This window comes from Arachis stenosperma, chromosome 9 (assembly GCF_014773155.1).
Source record: "Arachis stenosperma cultivar V10309 chromosome 9, arast.V10309.gnm1.PFL2, whole genome shotgun sequence".
Taxonomy (NCBI): Eukaryota; Viridiplantae; Streptophyta; class Magnoliopsida; order Fabales; family Fabaceae; genus Arachis; species Arachis stenosperma.
In genome coordinates this window covers 1,736,116-1,752,909 of record NC_080385.1, presented here as the reverse complement: position 1 = coordinate 1,752,909, position 16,794 = coordinate 1,736,116, and the positions used below count along the sequence as shown (strand labels likewise).

The 16,794-nt window shown below is 29.2% G+C and overlaps 1 protein-coding gene across 1 annotated transcript; it reads left to right on the top strand.

Annotated features, from left to right (window-relative positions):
* The first annotated feature begins 14,502 nt into the window (after positions 1-14,502).
* Positions 14,503-15,364, top strand: LOC130948320 (KDEL-tailed cysteine endopeptidase CEP1-like). Its single transcript, XM_057877043.1, has 3 exons — positions 14,503-14,799; positions 14,889-15,008; positions 15,083-15,364. Exons 1-3 carry the CDS (start codon positions 14,503-14,505, stop codon positions 15,362-15,364), a joined length of 699 nt encoding a protein of 232 aa, XP_057733026.1.
* Positions 15,365-16,794: the final 1,430 nt, after the last annotated feature.

Below are 16,794 nucleotides of genomic sequence, written 5' to 3'. Positions count from 1 at the left end.
CTGTTGAATTGGGGTTAGGATTAGGGTTATTATTGTTTTAGCGTGCCTTCAACATTGTGGTGTCACCTTAGATTGACGGAGGTAAGTCTTGTCTATTGGGCTTATACGTTGGGCTCTTTTATAAATTATTTTTCACATAGAACGACCCAAACGTTTGTTTGACATTTGGATTCGAGAATTACGATTTTGTTTTGGGACTAAGCCAATTTTTCGTTTGGGAAAAATTCTGGTTAAATTGACCGCTGAGAACAGTAAATAATTTAAATAATTTGATTAAATTTTTATCTAACAACTTTCAGTTATTAACTTCACGTCGAGTTTTTACATTTTCATAATGTATAAATAAAAAATAAAACGGTATATTGAATCAAATATTGTGTAAAATTTAAAATGCAATATTCATGTTAAAGGCAATTTACATAAACAAAATATTTAGAGGAAAAATTTATATAAATACAATTTTTTAAAATAAGTTATATTCGTGTCATAAATTAATTCTATGTAAATCACGATAGTCTACTACATTTTATGATTAGCACGTAATTTGTTATATTCTGTAGCAGATTAGAAACAAACTCACTTAAGTATAATCTGCTGCACTAGCTGCAGGTTAAGAGCAAATCCACTCAAATCTAATCTGTTACACCTACCGAAGTTTAGAAGTAAATTAGCAAGACAAAAATCACTAAACCCTACCACGATTTATGAAAAAATATTGAAGCTGAAATTATTAGATTTGATGTCGCAGCGTTATAAAATTGCCATAGCCAGTAACGGATTTGAGAAAATTTTTAATTGAGAGGAGATTTAATGGATCATGGTTGAAAAAAATCGTTTGCATCGACTGAACAATATTGCTCATGTTGCTGGAAATATCAAAATTGCATTTTTTATGGTAAGAGTGTCATTGTATTAAAAAATTAGTTATAGTTGTTTAAGGGTCAGTTTGGATTGACTTTTGAAAAAAGTACTTATTTTACTATCTTTTAAAAAAAATATTTTTTAATAGACAAAAATTAGTTTATATTTTGATAGACTTTTTAAAAAAAGTTTTCAAGTATTAAAAACGTCTTTTACTTCAGTTTTTTTTTTTTAAACAAAGTATTGTTAGCTTTTAGAAAAAGCAAATAATTTATTTTTTTTAAATAGAAGTACTTTTTTAAAAAGATGCATCCAAATAGGTTTTAAATTAAATAAAAGTTCTTTATTTTTTTAGAAAAGTAAATTAGTATAATTATGCATTATTCATTAAATATTAATTGTTATATAATTATAATAAATATATTTTTTTAAAATAAATTTATTTAGATAAATATAAATTGATTATTAATAACTGGTGCTATTATCATATAATTATCATATTATATTATTTATATTATTATTATTATTATTACTATTATTATTACTATTATTATTATTATTAAAATAATTAAAAATATTTTCGATTGATAATTGATAAGTAGTTTAATAATACATTAAATTATTGATTTTATATAACTATAATAAAGATATTTTCCTAAATTAGTATAATTATGCATTATTACTTAAATGCTAATTATAGTATAATTATAATAAAAATATTTTTATAAAATAAACTTAGAAGAGAAAATGGTGCATTCATTTTGGCGGAAAAATAGATTTATGAGGAATCGACACCTCACTTCCATTAGTTGGGAGAAAATTCAGTTTTAGTATATTACTAGTACTAGTATATGTTCCCGTACACTGTACGGGATAATTAATAAAAATATATAAATTTTTTATTAAAAGAGATTAAACAAAAAATATATAATTATTATTATTATAAATATTTTATTAAATTATAATTAAAATCAAAGTTTAATTAGTTTTAATGTTAAAAATATTAAAAATAATTAATATTTGTCTTAACTAATTTGGATCGGTTTCGCTACGTTACCAACAGCATTTCTGCCAACATCTGCCAACTCTTATATATAACTATGTTTAATGGATGTGTCTTCGTGGATGTGTCTAATAAAAATGTATTTTTCATGGCTGTGTTTAATAGAAATGTCTTTATAGATATATTTTCTGGATGTGTCTCTTTATATATGTGTTTAAAATATAATAATTAATTATTATTGGCAATAAGTTGGCAGATAATATGTTGGTACCCTATATTTTTCCAATTTGGATTGATTGAGTGGTCATCTCATTCGTCTACCTAAGTAAGTATTAGAGTTTCGAATCCCGCCTTGTGTTAAGTAACAACTCATTAGCTAGCGGCAGACCCTTGATAAATGGAGCTTCAATCCATGGAGGATTAGTTCTCGACCTGTCGAGTTGGAAAATACAGTGAAAGAAAATAGTATCTGTCTTGAAAGTAGAACAATTCTCATTGATGATAGCAATACTTATTGTGATTTGCCTTTGTTGAAATTTAACGGCGACAGTTTTATTTATTGATATCATATTCATCCAGAAAGTCAAACAATATGATCAACGTTGTTACCGGTTAAAATTTTATATTTTATGACATAATTTTCAAACTTCTAAACTTATAAACTTATGTCATTACAAAAGCTATTAGATTGATTAATATTTTTTGGTAATATTACCAAAACACCGTAGTTGAGTATATTAATTTGTGTAAAAAAAAACTATAATAACTTTTGTTATTCAATATATAATTTATTCTACTGAAAAATGAATTATTATTCCTATATTAGAATATATTTCTTTTCCATTTTTATATCATTTTATTTGACAATAATTTCTATTAAAAAAAATGACTACACTATTTTATAATATGATATACAAAACAATTTTTTATTTCAAAATTAATTCTGGTTAGTAAAAAAAATTCAAAATATTTTTATACACAATTTTAAATTTAAATTTAAATTAAGAATTGATTAACAACTCACTTTTTTAAAATTTTAATAACAAAAACAAAATTAGTTAGCTACAAAATATTCAACATCTAATAATTTCAATCATTTAAATTTTAGTTACCAAAAATTGAGTTACAAATTAATTATAACTTAATAATCGATAATATATATATATATATATATATATATTAATACACATATAATAATATCTAATATATCATTTTTTTTAACAGAGCTAATGTATAATTTATTGAGAATTGATTTATTGTCTAAATTTTTTTATAAACTTTGTAGTATATGAAAATAGTGATCTTATTTTTTTATTATTATTTAAAAAATTATTCATAATTTTTTATTATGTAATTAACTTAATTAATAACCTTTACTATTGTTTTTCTACCAAAAAAATCATGTTTATATTATTTGTATATTTTTTAATACTAATAAATATGTAGGTATTTGTACTATTATATTTATTGTCTTAGATAATGGCTTAAGTTATTTATTTCGAATGTTAAATAATATAAATCATATTTTATATATTAAGCTCATCAATTTATCCATATTAAGAGGAGAAAAATTACGCAATAGATCGTATGTTATAAAAATTAGTTAATTTACATATAAATTATCTTTAGAAAAATAAAGAAATAATTTATCACATATAATAATTTTTTATATATGTAGTGTCATGTATATATTAAGATTATGTATTTTAATTATGTGAGTGATTATTATTATTCACTTTTTTAATAAGATAGTAAATAATATTTAAAATTAAAAAAATTATAATTTTTTTAGTTTGATTATAAAATCTATTGTAAGTATACCTAATTTTTATATATACTAAATATAATCATATTTAATAGTATAGTATTTATTACAATAATGACTCAAAATATTAAGTCAAGTGAGAAAGATCAACTTAGGTCTATTGTTAGGATCCTAAATCCGAATTAGGTTCATTGTCTTAAAACTCGATGCAGATAAAGTTCAAGTGTCCTATCTCAAATTAGCTCAAATTGAATTTTCGTTGTTAGTTATATATAATAATAGATACTCTGTGGGCAGTGGGCACGGCGGCGGACCCCTTTTCTCATCCTTCGCTTCCGTTTAAAAAAAATCTCCCGTTCGCTCTCCATCTTCGTCACAAGTCCCCCTATTTAATTATCCCCTTAGCGAATGCATCACCCACGATTATTTATGGATACTCTTTGAATTTTTTTTTAAAAATAACAAAAAAACTATAATATAATATAATAAAATAATCAATTCAGTATAATTCAACACAATTCATAATATATTCATTATAAAAAATAACATTTAAAAAAATATAAAAACATCTTCCAACATAAGAGTGAACTACCAACCCGGCCCCTGTCCATTTTCAAGAATGACAACGCGATCTCTCAAAATAAAATCGATCAACTTCAGTCCTTGTCCCCAAATTCCGTCACACAACGCGATCCCTGTGCGTTATTCTCCGGTGAGACTTGACGAAAAATGCTGAGCTGTCCCGTTTGAAGTGTGACCTGTCACGTGAGCTAGATGACGTGTCTATTCAGTGGTTAAGTGGACAATCTCAAATGGACAGGAGCTAAATTGTCCAACTCTTTCACCCTATAAACGACGTTGTTCGCGTGGGAATTAACGTTTCAGTTGCTTCTGAAATGTTGTGTTTCCATAAAACCCCATCCTCCAGCCTTCACATTTACAAGAAAACCCAGCAGAAAGCATGACCAGCGGTAAGGAACCTGTAAAGAACCCATTACTACAAGACTTGTAAAAATGACCCAAAAGATTCAAACTAGCAACCATTGATAAAGAAGGAGAGAAGAGCTGCTAAGAGAAAGGAGTTACAGATTGTACCCTTTGACCCAAACCAGAACAAAGGTCAGGTAATTAGGGTTCGAATTGGATCACTTTATAAATTGTTAGGGGTTTAAGAGTCACATCTAAAAATTGTGAAGGGTTTATGTGTCTCAATTTAGACCTGGGTTTAGACCTCCAAGGCAGACTTGATGTCTGTTGTGTTGCTGTTGACATAGATGATATCAAATTGAACTCTTTTTGTTATTATTTTGATGTTGGTGTTTACAAATTTAAGAAAAACTTTGCTTTATTTGAACGTGTATGTATGCATGTTTAAGTTAGTTTGAAACTCTACTAGACTGAATTAGAAGATGTTTTGGGTTTAAGGCTACATGTTGGCCTTCTTTTTGTTGTTAAAACGTTATATGTTGTCCCTTTCTTATGCTTAACAAGGACATGATTTGTTATTTTGTGTACATGTTTTATATAAAGTATCTTTTTGGTTTCTTTATCTAATATTTTTCGTTGATTAATTTGTGTAACTACATGCTGCTAGAATGCATCAAATTAGTAACAGACCATTTTCATTGAATCAAATCGTTATCTCATCTGAAACAACATACATACTTCTGAAGTTAGTAACACAAATTAAAAATTAAACAACATATACTTTTTGAAACAACATACACTTTAAACATAGTATCACATATGGTTTCCTGCTAACCAAATGCTTTAAACAAATTTGGATATCATAATTCTAAATACAAAAGCAATAATCATAGCTTTAACATTAACGCAGCTAGTACCACTATTGGTATTACAATTTTTGGCTTCCAACTCTAACCCAGTCACTCTACCCTTTAGTTTCCTAAGTTTTTCAGCATCAACAACAGCAGCATTGGGTATTTAACTTTGATCTAGCTTCCAACCCTCCATAAAAGGAGAATTTTTGGGTAACTCTTCAAATAATGCAACATAATCATCCAACCATACAAAAAAATTGTAATGCGGTGTTGAACTATGTAGAATATACCCACAGCAAAGAAGATGTCATATGGAGTTAAAATAAAATAAAAAAAAACTTAAATTAAATTTCAGATTACCTTGAAATGTGGACATCCATAAAATAACCTGTTAAGATTTTGCTCTGTTGAGGAGAGAAACAGTATTGCATGCGCCCCACAACGGCATCGTGGAGCAATGAACTTCTTCTTCTTTTTTCGGCGTACCAACACTTCCTGCAGATACGCTAAGAGCACTTCTGCCTTCCTCTTTAAGAACTTCTCTTCCACTCCCATCAATGGAACTCGATGCTGGTCCCTTACTACTGCTTATGCTTCCTGTTGAGTTTTCTTGTAAATGTGAAGGATGGAGGATGAGATTTGATGGAAACACAACGTTTTAGAAGCAATTGAAATGTTAATTTATGCGCGAACGACGTCGTTTATAGGGTGAAGGAGTTGGACAATTTAGCCCCTGTCCAGTTAAGATTGTCCACCTAGCCACTGAATGGACACGTAATCCAGCTCATGTGACATGTCACACTTCAAACGGGACAGCTCAGCGTTTTCCGTCAAGTCTCGTCGGAGAATAACACACAGGGACCGCGTTGTGTGACGGAATTTGGGGACAGGGACCGAAGTGGATCGATTTTATTTTGAGAGGTCGCGTTGTCATTCTTGAAAATAGACAGGGACCGGGTTGGTAGTTTACTCCCAACATAATAACACAATATAATATTTTAGAGTGAGACGGAGCGACATAATGACGAACTTAAGAGGCAGAGAAAGTGAGTTAGAGGAAGAGTAGATACAAAATCAAGGCTAAGGATGAGTCTAGAAAGAAAAAAAAGTTTAAATTGGGTCCCTTGAAGAGGGTACCTATGTCCCTATTCCAGTCTATTTCACGTGGACAGATCTTCACCTGTAAAAATTTTACTAACGCAATCCCATTTAGTCACAGATTGGCTACTCTTTTTTATCATTCTAATTGCTAGTATTTGTTGGCTCGTGACGTAAAACTACTCTAGTTACTTAGTAAATTCCTAGATAACCAAAGTTCAAGCTATATCATTTTCATAAAATAGTAATACCCTTAAAAACTATTAATCAAAATACATAAAAAAATATAAAACAAAATCATAGAAAATTTTGGTAAAATAAAAAAATTACAAAGATTATAACAGAAGTGCAAAAAAATAGAAAAAAAAGGTATAAACTATATTCTAATTTTATATATATATATATATATATATATATATATATATATATATAATAATAGGTAAAAAATTAAATTAAATTTATTTATTTCATTTTTTATTCATTATTTATTAAATAATCTAATATTTATTTTGGTCAAATCAAATAATCAGTATAATTAATTATTTATACTTAATGTTATTTATTTAATAGTATAACTGAAACATATTGAAAATCAAGAATAAAACTAAAACCAAATATTAAGGATAAAATTAAAAAAATTATATTTACTATTTTATAATTTTTTAAATAAAAATAAGAAATAATATATTTATAATTAAATAAAAATATTATTAAAAATTGAATATCTAGATAAAACAAAAATAAATTATAACTTGTAAAAATAATTTATAAGATTTGTTACACAAATATTAAAATATATGAACTGTCATGATGTCACTAACACAAATACAAATCATATAATATAAACAAATGTATAAAAGTAGAAATAAAATCTTCAAACTCAATCAATGTAATAATAAACGAAAATTTTATTATTTATCTACTAAATGCGGTAGTAAATACGGGACAAAAAGAAATCATATTTTTATAAATATATTTACAGATAACTAAAAAATTAAAAACAAACACACTAAACAACATAGAGCATCAATGATAAAATATAACCTAAAAAAGTTACTTAAATTCAAAAAAAATATGCATGTGATGAATTATAATAAATTTATATATGAGGAGTAAAAATAAAATAAAATAAAGAGAACAATTAAAAGAAGTAAACGAAGGTAAAACAAATAATGTGTGAAATAAATAAAAAATGTATTGTAATAGAAGATTAATATAATCAATGAATATAACATATAAAGGAGAAACATTAAAATACGATCTCATTTAACAAATTTCAAGAAATTTTTTTTGAAGAAGAACCTATTAATCAACTTTTATAAAAATATTATAACAAATTTAAAACGTCTTTAAAAAAATAATTCTATTAATCAAAATACATAAAAAAATAATTGATATAAAACAAAATTATAAAAATATTTAGCAAGATTAAGATAGAAAAAATAAAAATAAAAAAATTACAAACATTACACTCGAAGCAAATAAAAAGGAAAAAGGGATAGAAAGTACATTCTAATTATATATAATTAAAATATATTATTAAATTATTAAATTAAAAAATTGAATTGATGTCTAAAAATAATTACTAAAAATAATAAATTCTTATGACTAAAAATAATAAATTAAACTAAAGAAAATTTGAGAATATTATTTGAGAATATAAGAATTATAGAATATATAATATAAGAGTATATATACATTAGTAATAAAATAAAATCGTAGCATATAGAATTGGAATCCTTCAATATTTTTGAATGAATTAAATAAATTTATTATTATTATTATTATTATTATTATTATCAATATAATTAAAATAATTAAAAATATTTTCGATTGATAATTGATAAGTAGTTTAATAATGCATTAAATATTGATTTTATATAACTATAATAAATATATTTTCCTAAATTAGTGTAATTATGCATTATTACTTAAATGCTAATTATAATATAATTATAAGAAAGATATTTTTATAAAATAAACTTAAAAGAGAAAATGATGCATTCATTTTGGCAAAAAATGGATTTATGAGGAATCGACACCTCACTTCTATTAGTTAGGAGAAAATTCAGCTTTAGTATATTATAAGTAGAATAAGTAGATAAGTAGATATAAGTAGATAAGTAAATAGATAGATAGATTTTATCCTGCTATTTTTTTTATTTAATGTTTTGTTTTTTACATCTTTTCAATTTTGATTTTTTTTTACGGCTACTTTACCAAGACTCTTATTTTTTTTTTTTTATATTTGCGGGATGTTAGATTTCATTCATACTTCTTGTTTACTTCAGTTTTTTGTGGTTGATGTTAATTTTAGTTAGTTTTTGTACATATTAATAAGCATATTGAATGTGAGAGTTTCACAATTAACGAGTATAAAATAGACTTCTGCTAAAACAAGAGGGAAAAAAAAAAGTATTACATGTCGTGTAAGAAGACAAAAAATATCATGAAAATCTTTTGTGTTAAGTTTATTTCAATTCGGTAAAACCGACGTGGTTTCATTTAAAAAAAAAAACCTAAAGGCCTAAAATTCCTGACCCCGCCCCTTTTATCTTTCCTACTAAAACTTCAGTTTTTCTCATCCAATTCTAACTCCTTTCATGGAAAAACCCAACCACTATTTTATTGCCGAACTCTTCTCTTTCAGTAGAAGGTATTGTCGCCACCAGCGGAGACAGACTGTAGGTACTACCGATCTCTTCTCCTCTTTTCGATTCTCATTGTTCCTCTTCTCAACGTCGTCGCACAAAGATCTGCGTTGAACTTGGTGCATTGCTGTCGCAAAAATTTGCTCGATCTTAATTTTATTTATTCTGATTTTTAAATTATAGGTTACTGATTTTTCTGATTATGAGTTGTTGATGGTGCTATGATGCAGTACTTCACTGCATTGTTTATGCTGGATTTTTTGTTTGTTCTGAGTTCTTTATGCTATGATTCTGATTTTAAATTGTTTATGCTGATTTTTCTGATTGTGAGTTGTTGATGGTGTTATGACTTATGGTCGAGTGCTTTATTGTATTGTTTATGCTAGATTTTTTTTATTCTAAGTTGTTTATGCCATTATTTTGAATTTCTAATTTTTAGTTGTTTATGATGGAATCATAGTTATCAACCCTGACTCGATCTATCCGGTTTGATCGAAAACCCAATTATTTTATTGAACCGAGTTACTTTCTGGACCGTTAAGCATCAGATTCAGACAAAAGTTTAACTCATCCTGTTCTGGTGACCCGGTCGATTTATATAATCCGGACGGGTCATGCTTAATATTTTTTTTCTTTTTAAATTTGAAAAACAGTGTCGTTCTCTTTTTAAAATTTGGTAAAAACTGAAAACCTAGCCTAGTCTCACCTTCCCATTATAATTGTCAGAACTGGACCAGATCAGTCGGTTCGATCAAAATATCAATAAACCGATCACATGGCCAGCCCAATTGGGGTATCTAATTGTATAAGAAAAAGGACTGGTGAGAACCAGTTTGGACCGGCCGGTTTTGTCAAAAATCGGTCAACCTGCGGTTTAAATAATCCGGCCGGTTTTGTTGATTTGAAAAAAAAAAAAAAGGAGGGAAACAGAAAACGTAATTCTCACGCCTCTGCGGCTCTGCCTCACTCCCTCACACTCTCATCAGAAAACCTAAATCGCGTCTCCGGTCACCCTCTCCGTCTTTCTTCCTCTTCCTTCCTCCCTTGCCGCCGCTCACCTTCTTCCTCTCACTGAGTCGCTGGTGTCGCTCCGTGCTTGCTTCTCAGCGTTGGCGCCGCCTGCACCCGCATTGTCGCCTCTACTCCGCGAAGACGAATCTGCTCCAGCCATGCCTCTGCCATCACCACTTCTTCACATCTGTCATCACCAGCCATGGCTCTGCGTTCAGAGGAGAGGAGAGCCGTCTTCAGGCCGCGCGCCTGAGTAGAAGAGAACCGTCACCACTTCGTCGCCGTCCAGAGGACAGGAGAGCTGTCTTCACGCCGCGCGCCTGAGGAGAACCGTCGCAGTTTTCGTCGCCGTCCAGAGGAGAGTTGTCTTCGTCGTCGCCGTCCAGAGGAGAGTTGTCTTCGTCGTCGCCGTTCATAGGAGAGCCGCCTTCGTTGCCGTCCAGAGAAGAGCCGTCCTTCATCTCCATCAGAGGAGAGCCGCTACCGTTCACCTTCTTCCTCTCACTGCGTCGCTCACTGCTTCCTGCTCAAAGCTCCGCCGCCTCCGCCTCTTGTCTGCCTCTGGTCTGCCGTCGCTCACTGATTTTAATATATGTCTTGATTTTTAATTGATGAAATTGTTACGGTTTGAATTCTATTAATGTGAAATTGCATTTAGAGATAGATTTTGTTGCTGTGAAATTGGATTTAGGCTTTGGGGTTTGAATTCTTACTGGAAAATTGGGACATTGGATTATAATACTGAGTTTAGGGTTTTGACTATGTTAAATGTTAATTATCTTTTATTTTTCAATTTTTCTGTTTTTTTTAAATGTTTTTTAGTGGGGCTTGAGGCATGCTTCTGATTGCTATATTAGAATGGAATCATCATAATCAGAACCATTTGGGATTGGAGAATAAATGATTTTAGGGTTTGAAAGCTTAATTTGTTCCCTTGTTTGTTATGAGGCTGTTACTAATTGCAAACTGTTTCAGCTTATTACGTTCTGATTCTGTTTTTTTCCATGATCAGTGCTGATTTTCATGATTGTTACTGTTTAGGGTTGATTGATGCTGTTTAGGGTTGATCTGTGTTATGTAGTTGTTGTTTTGTGACCTTGTGAAAATGTTGATTATTGATTGGTGCTATTATTTTAGAAATATGCATATATATTGTTCATGGTGTTATTGTTTGTCTGTTCATGTAGGTTCTATTAATTATTTTATGTTTTTTATTTATGTAGGACCCGTTCGATTTTGACAACTATGCTTCCCCGCGTCACTCTCTCACTGAGACTGAAGTCCTAAACTACTGAAGCTTCGAGCTCTCTCATCTCTCTCATTGTGGCTTTCGGCCTCTCGCATTCAAGCTGTCTGGTCTCCGGTCTCTCTCACGGTCTCGGTCTCGGTCTCGCCCTGGTCGTCATTGTTGCTCTCTGTCTCGTCACCGTCTTGCACTCAGACACGCGCCTTCCCGCCTTCCCTGCACTCGTCATCGCCGGCAGCAGGTCCCGGTGGGCTGGTCTTCATTGTTGTCTTCTTGCTTCAAGCCTTGCTGTCAGGTTTCTTTGCGCAATCTGTTACTCGATTTGGTGAGTTCGAACAAATTCTCCTGTTCTTTCTGTTTCAATTTTGTTGCTGTAATTCATTGCACTTTGAATTTGTTGCTGAAATTTGTTACTGATTATCATTTCTAAAATGAATTATTTGATCTTAAGAAGCTTTGGATGAGGTTTTCTGTTAGTTAATAATTCTTTACAATGCACACTGCATGAGGAAATATACTATGCAGAATCCTTGGTGGATTCTATTGCAGATGAAAGCTTTTTTAGCCCTGAATATAAACAAAACTCTGAATTCTGTGGGAGTTCTGTGATTACATCTTGCACTTCCATTGTTAAATATTGTTCTAGTGTAAAATTTGGAATTAAGCAACATGGGAAAATTGCATTTTGAGCTTGCAACTCACTTGGATCTAATAGGCAGTCTCAAACTTAAAATTAGAAGGATGTTTAAATGAATTGTTTCAAGCATAGTTATCAGAATCGAACCGGTGATCGAATCGGTCAAGTTACTGGTTTATTGGTTTATTGATTCAACTGATAAATTATTGGTTAAACCGATAAAATTGGTCTCACGTAAATAAAAAATATAAAATAATAAAAAACTTAAAATTAAAATTTGAAATACATATCTACACTAACATTTTATTAAAAATCAAGTCTCAAATTCTAAAAATAACTAATAGAAAAACATAGAATTTATCAATACTATTACAATAGTATCTTAATTTGACACAATAAGAGTAACAATTCATTCATAAAGCCTGTCATTTAACTATAATATCAGTAGATTTTAACACTAGCATCAAAACAAATAATCTTAATCACAATACTAGCATTTAAATAGATCAAGCAAATTAATAAATTTTTAGTGAACTTTATATTTATATTAATAATGACACATAATTAAAATATAATTAATTCGAAAAATAAAAAATAAAAAAATTAAATTAAATTAGATATTTATAATAGTATGTAATTGAATGTATATTATATAATTATTATTCGACATATGCAGTTGTAAGAAGTATGGTGGCTCAATGGCAAGGGAAAGAGGTTGTATTCTTAGGGTTCTAGGTTCGAACCTTAGCTTTAGCATTTTGACAATTTTCACAACAGACCGGTTCGATTAGATCGGTTTGTACCGGTTTTCACCGATTTTGATCGGTTTTTTCGGTTCTTATCAGTTTACATCAGTTTTTTTCTTTAAACGGTCCAAAGAATAAATCAAACCGACTTAAGATTTGGTTTATCGGTTTTTCAGTCGAATCGACCGGTCCAGTTCGATTTTTACAACTATGGTTTCAAGTCCTCTGTTGATATCCGTAGCAAGGCCAATTTTGCCTACATTTGATGGGTTGTGCTGCTTTAAAAACATTTGAACGTTTCATTTTAAAATGACAAATATACTCAAAATGTTGTATGAGATAAGCTCACTGTTTATTTATGCAAAATGTACATAAACTTAAATACATATATTATACCAAGAAGCTTTGCATTGCTTTTATTTTTATAATTTTATATTTTTATTTATAGCGAGTCAGCCGTGTGAACCAGTGACCCACCGGTTGTACTAGTGATCCTACGACCGGATTGATTACTGATTCGATTTTGATAACTATGGTTGGAATTTTTTTTATTCTGAGTTGTTTATGCTGACTTTTCATTTTTTTCATTCTGAGTTGCTGATTTTGGTCAATGATTTTTTTTTCTGTTGTTATTTTTTGTTTTATAATTTTTATGAAACTAGAATAAATGTTGGTGGTAGAATATTATGTCTTTATCATTTATGTGTATCTTGATTTTTTTTAGTTATAAAATATAAATTTTTATGTTTGAATTTAAATATTTAAAATTATATATTGAATTTTTAATAGTTTTATCGTATATTTAATTAAACCAATTTAACCATAATTTGACTCCGGTTGGACCATTGAATCGTTGAACCGGTCACTCGACTGATTCTGGTTTCGCAACTTTGCTTTCAATTTTCCTTGTACATATCATCTATCGACCTACTAAACTATTAGTTTCTATCATTGCTATTTCAGGATTATGGCTCCAAAACGATCAAAAATACTTAAGGTAATGATTTTATGATGTATCTTATTGTTAGTAATTAATAAATATTATTTAATGTTTTTGAAGTTATAATTTTATCCTATATTAAAAAATTTAAAAATTTATTCTATAGAATTTTTACTTTATTTTTTCAACACTTTTACTTTGTGACAGGACATTGGCTGGGAGATTTTTGGAACAAAACCCAGACATCAGCGTGAATGTGGTAAAATCTTATACTTAATTCTGATGTGAAAACGGATAGAGAACTACTATTTCTTTAATTTTAGTTTTACAATAGGAATAAAAATTATAATTAGAAGTTTTCAACTTCTTGGTAAAAACAGAATTAATATTTTTGTTATTGTGGTTAATCACCCTAAATTACCTGCAACATATTAGTTCATTAGACACATCTTTTTACATTTTTAGAATTGAGTATAAAATATAGATTCAAAGTTAAGGGAGATCAATATAATAGTAATAAAAATTAATTAACCAGTCAAAATAATTAGCATTAATTAACTAGTCAATATTATTAGAGTATATAAAAATTTGTTAATTAGAATTAATTAACTAGTCAAAATAATTAAATTATTTTTCAACTTCTGTGATTTTTTACCTATTTTAATATAAATAAAAAGTGTATATTTATTAGATCATTTGCGAAGACAGTGAAGTAACATTAATCTAAATATTTTTTTTTTTAAAACTAGGTTGTTGCTGGGCTATGGCAGTTGCAGGTGTTTTAGAGATGTGTTATAATGCACTACATAAATCTGGTGGTGAAAACATTATTATTTCACCACAAGATTTAGTAAATAACTATCTGACTAACGATGAAGTCGAACACCTGAGAGATAATCCAAGATATCTGGAGCACCTAGGAGTTACTGGATTGGATCATAAAGACTGCTATGGAGCTTCAAGCTATATGGTTTTAAAGTGGGTACTTGAGAAGGGGTGCATGATTGAAGAGAAGTGCCCATTTGTAGGTAGTAGACAACCTAACTCAATTGGCAGAGAGGTATTAATTTGATATTTTTGACCTGTTTCATTATTTTTTTTTCAGATATTATATAATCTTATACTTACTATTTATATTTATATATACAGCCAATGTTTAAGTTTGAAACTCTTAAACCAGTTTTTCCGAAAGATATGTGGGAAGAGGTGGAAAATCAGCCCATAGTTGCTGATGTGATCGTAACATCTGAATTCACAGATTTAGGCTCTGTGAGTATTATTTTTCATTGTACAAAACATTTCTATTATTTTAGATGGCTGATTTTTATTTTGTTACCATGCAGGATGACATATATGTTGGTCCAGATGATCCATCTGATATTGATGATATAGGGATGACACATACGGTTTTGATAGTCGGGCGTGTTACCAAGACAGATGGAGGCAGGTTAGAAGAATATTATATCGTGAAGAATTCTTGGGGGACAGATTGGGCGAATGGTGGGTATGGGAAGATAAGCCGAAAGCCGTATAAGTTGAAGGAAGTGGTAGATGGGAAACATAAAACGTCCGAATATGATCTGTTGCATAATGGCGTGTTTCCTGTTAATGTCTATAGTTTGTAATTTGAATTTTGAAGTTTAGAATTTAGAATCTAGAAGTCCTATGTTAAAATTTAGGTTCTATAAATCTAGAACTTTGAAGTACGATCGATCCTATCTAACTCAAACTATTACTTTGGATAAAAGAATACTTGTGAAGTTGTGATTTTTCACTAACAAAAACTTATGATCTTTGACATATTTACCCTTCTACATTTGCATATTAAATTATCAATGGTGCATAGTTGCATCATATCTTCAGAAATGTTTTCTTAAGCCAAAAATGTAATAATTTCTTCATATTTTGAGTTTGAATTATTGCACAGAAAAGACAAAATTAATCCATGTTGCACACATTAGTTCCAAAATTGTAGTTGTGTTAGCACAATAGATTATATCAACCAAAGGCAGCAGTTATGCTCAACAGGTGTTGAAATTAACAATAAGGGCAAAGTTGCAATTCCATGATAATGACCAAACCATGGTTCAAGTTCAAGACTTCATGGTTCATCAGCTCGTCAGTCATTATTACCCTCAATCAATAGTCAATTAACCCCCCTCCCCCCACCAAAAAGATTCAATAAAAGCACTAACCATGGTTCATCAACTCGTCAGTCATCACTACCCTCAATGAATAGTCAATTAACACCCCCATCCACCCGCCACCAAAAAGATTCAATAAAAGCACTAAAAGGTTGCAAGTATAGATTTATATACGAAAAGAAAATGACCCTTTAATTGATTTTTTTTAGGTAAGCACAATAAAAAAGTTTTTTTTTTTTTTCTTTAAACAAGTTTGTCGCTAAAAAAACTGCTGCAGAGCGGGATTCGAACAAATAATTAGCTTTTTCCAAGATGGTGACGAAACCTAAACCAACAGCTACCAATGTTCGTAACTTACTGGGCTCAAATGTTGGCTAAAGAGTGCATTGTACCACGGTCGAAAGAAACTGGTTTCCTTTGTGGCTATTTTGTTGAGGCTTTAGGCACACCTAATAATAATAATAATAATAAATAATAATAATAATTACCAACTTGGTTAGTCGAGTATTTAGTTCACTCGCCTGCTTAAACAAAAGATTAAATCCACAACAAATTAATTTTTATTCTGTTGAACTGAAAAATACCGTAGGTAACCAAATAATAATAATAAATATATTAATTTTTTAATATATTGAAAAAGTTAAAAATGACGATCATTTTTAAATAAAGATAATAATAACATAAAGGAATTGTTAGCAAATATCATTATCATATATTATATCATACTTGTAGATAAATAAACACTAACACGATTATTAATTTGTCATTTTATTTATTGAATACTAGTAATAATAATCGATATGAGATTAATTAAAATAAAAAATATTTATATTCTAATTATAAGATTTTGGAGCTAGATTTTAGCGAGGAATAGCAAATTCTTTTTATGAATGCATATAGTAAGCTTTATT

Excerpts from the sequence above, each read along its gene's own strand:
- LOC130948320 (XM_057877043.1), top strand. The coding sequence starts at position 14,503 with ATGGCAGTTGCAGGTGTTTTAGAGATGTGTTATAATGCACTACATAAA. Across the intron at positions 14,800-14,888 it reads CTAACTCAATTGGCAGAGAG|CCAATGTTTAAGTTTGAAAC; the intron begins GTATTAATTTGA and ends TTATATATACAG. Across the intron at positions 15,009-15,082 it reads AATTCACAGATTTAGGCTCT|GATGACATATATGTTGGTCC; the intron begins GTGAGTATTATT and ends GTTACCATGCAG.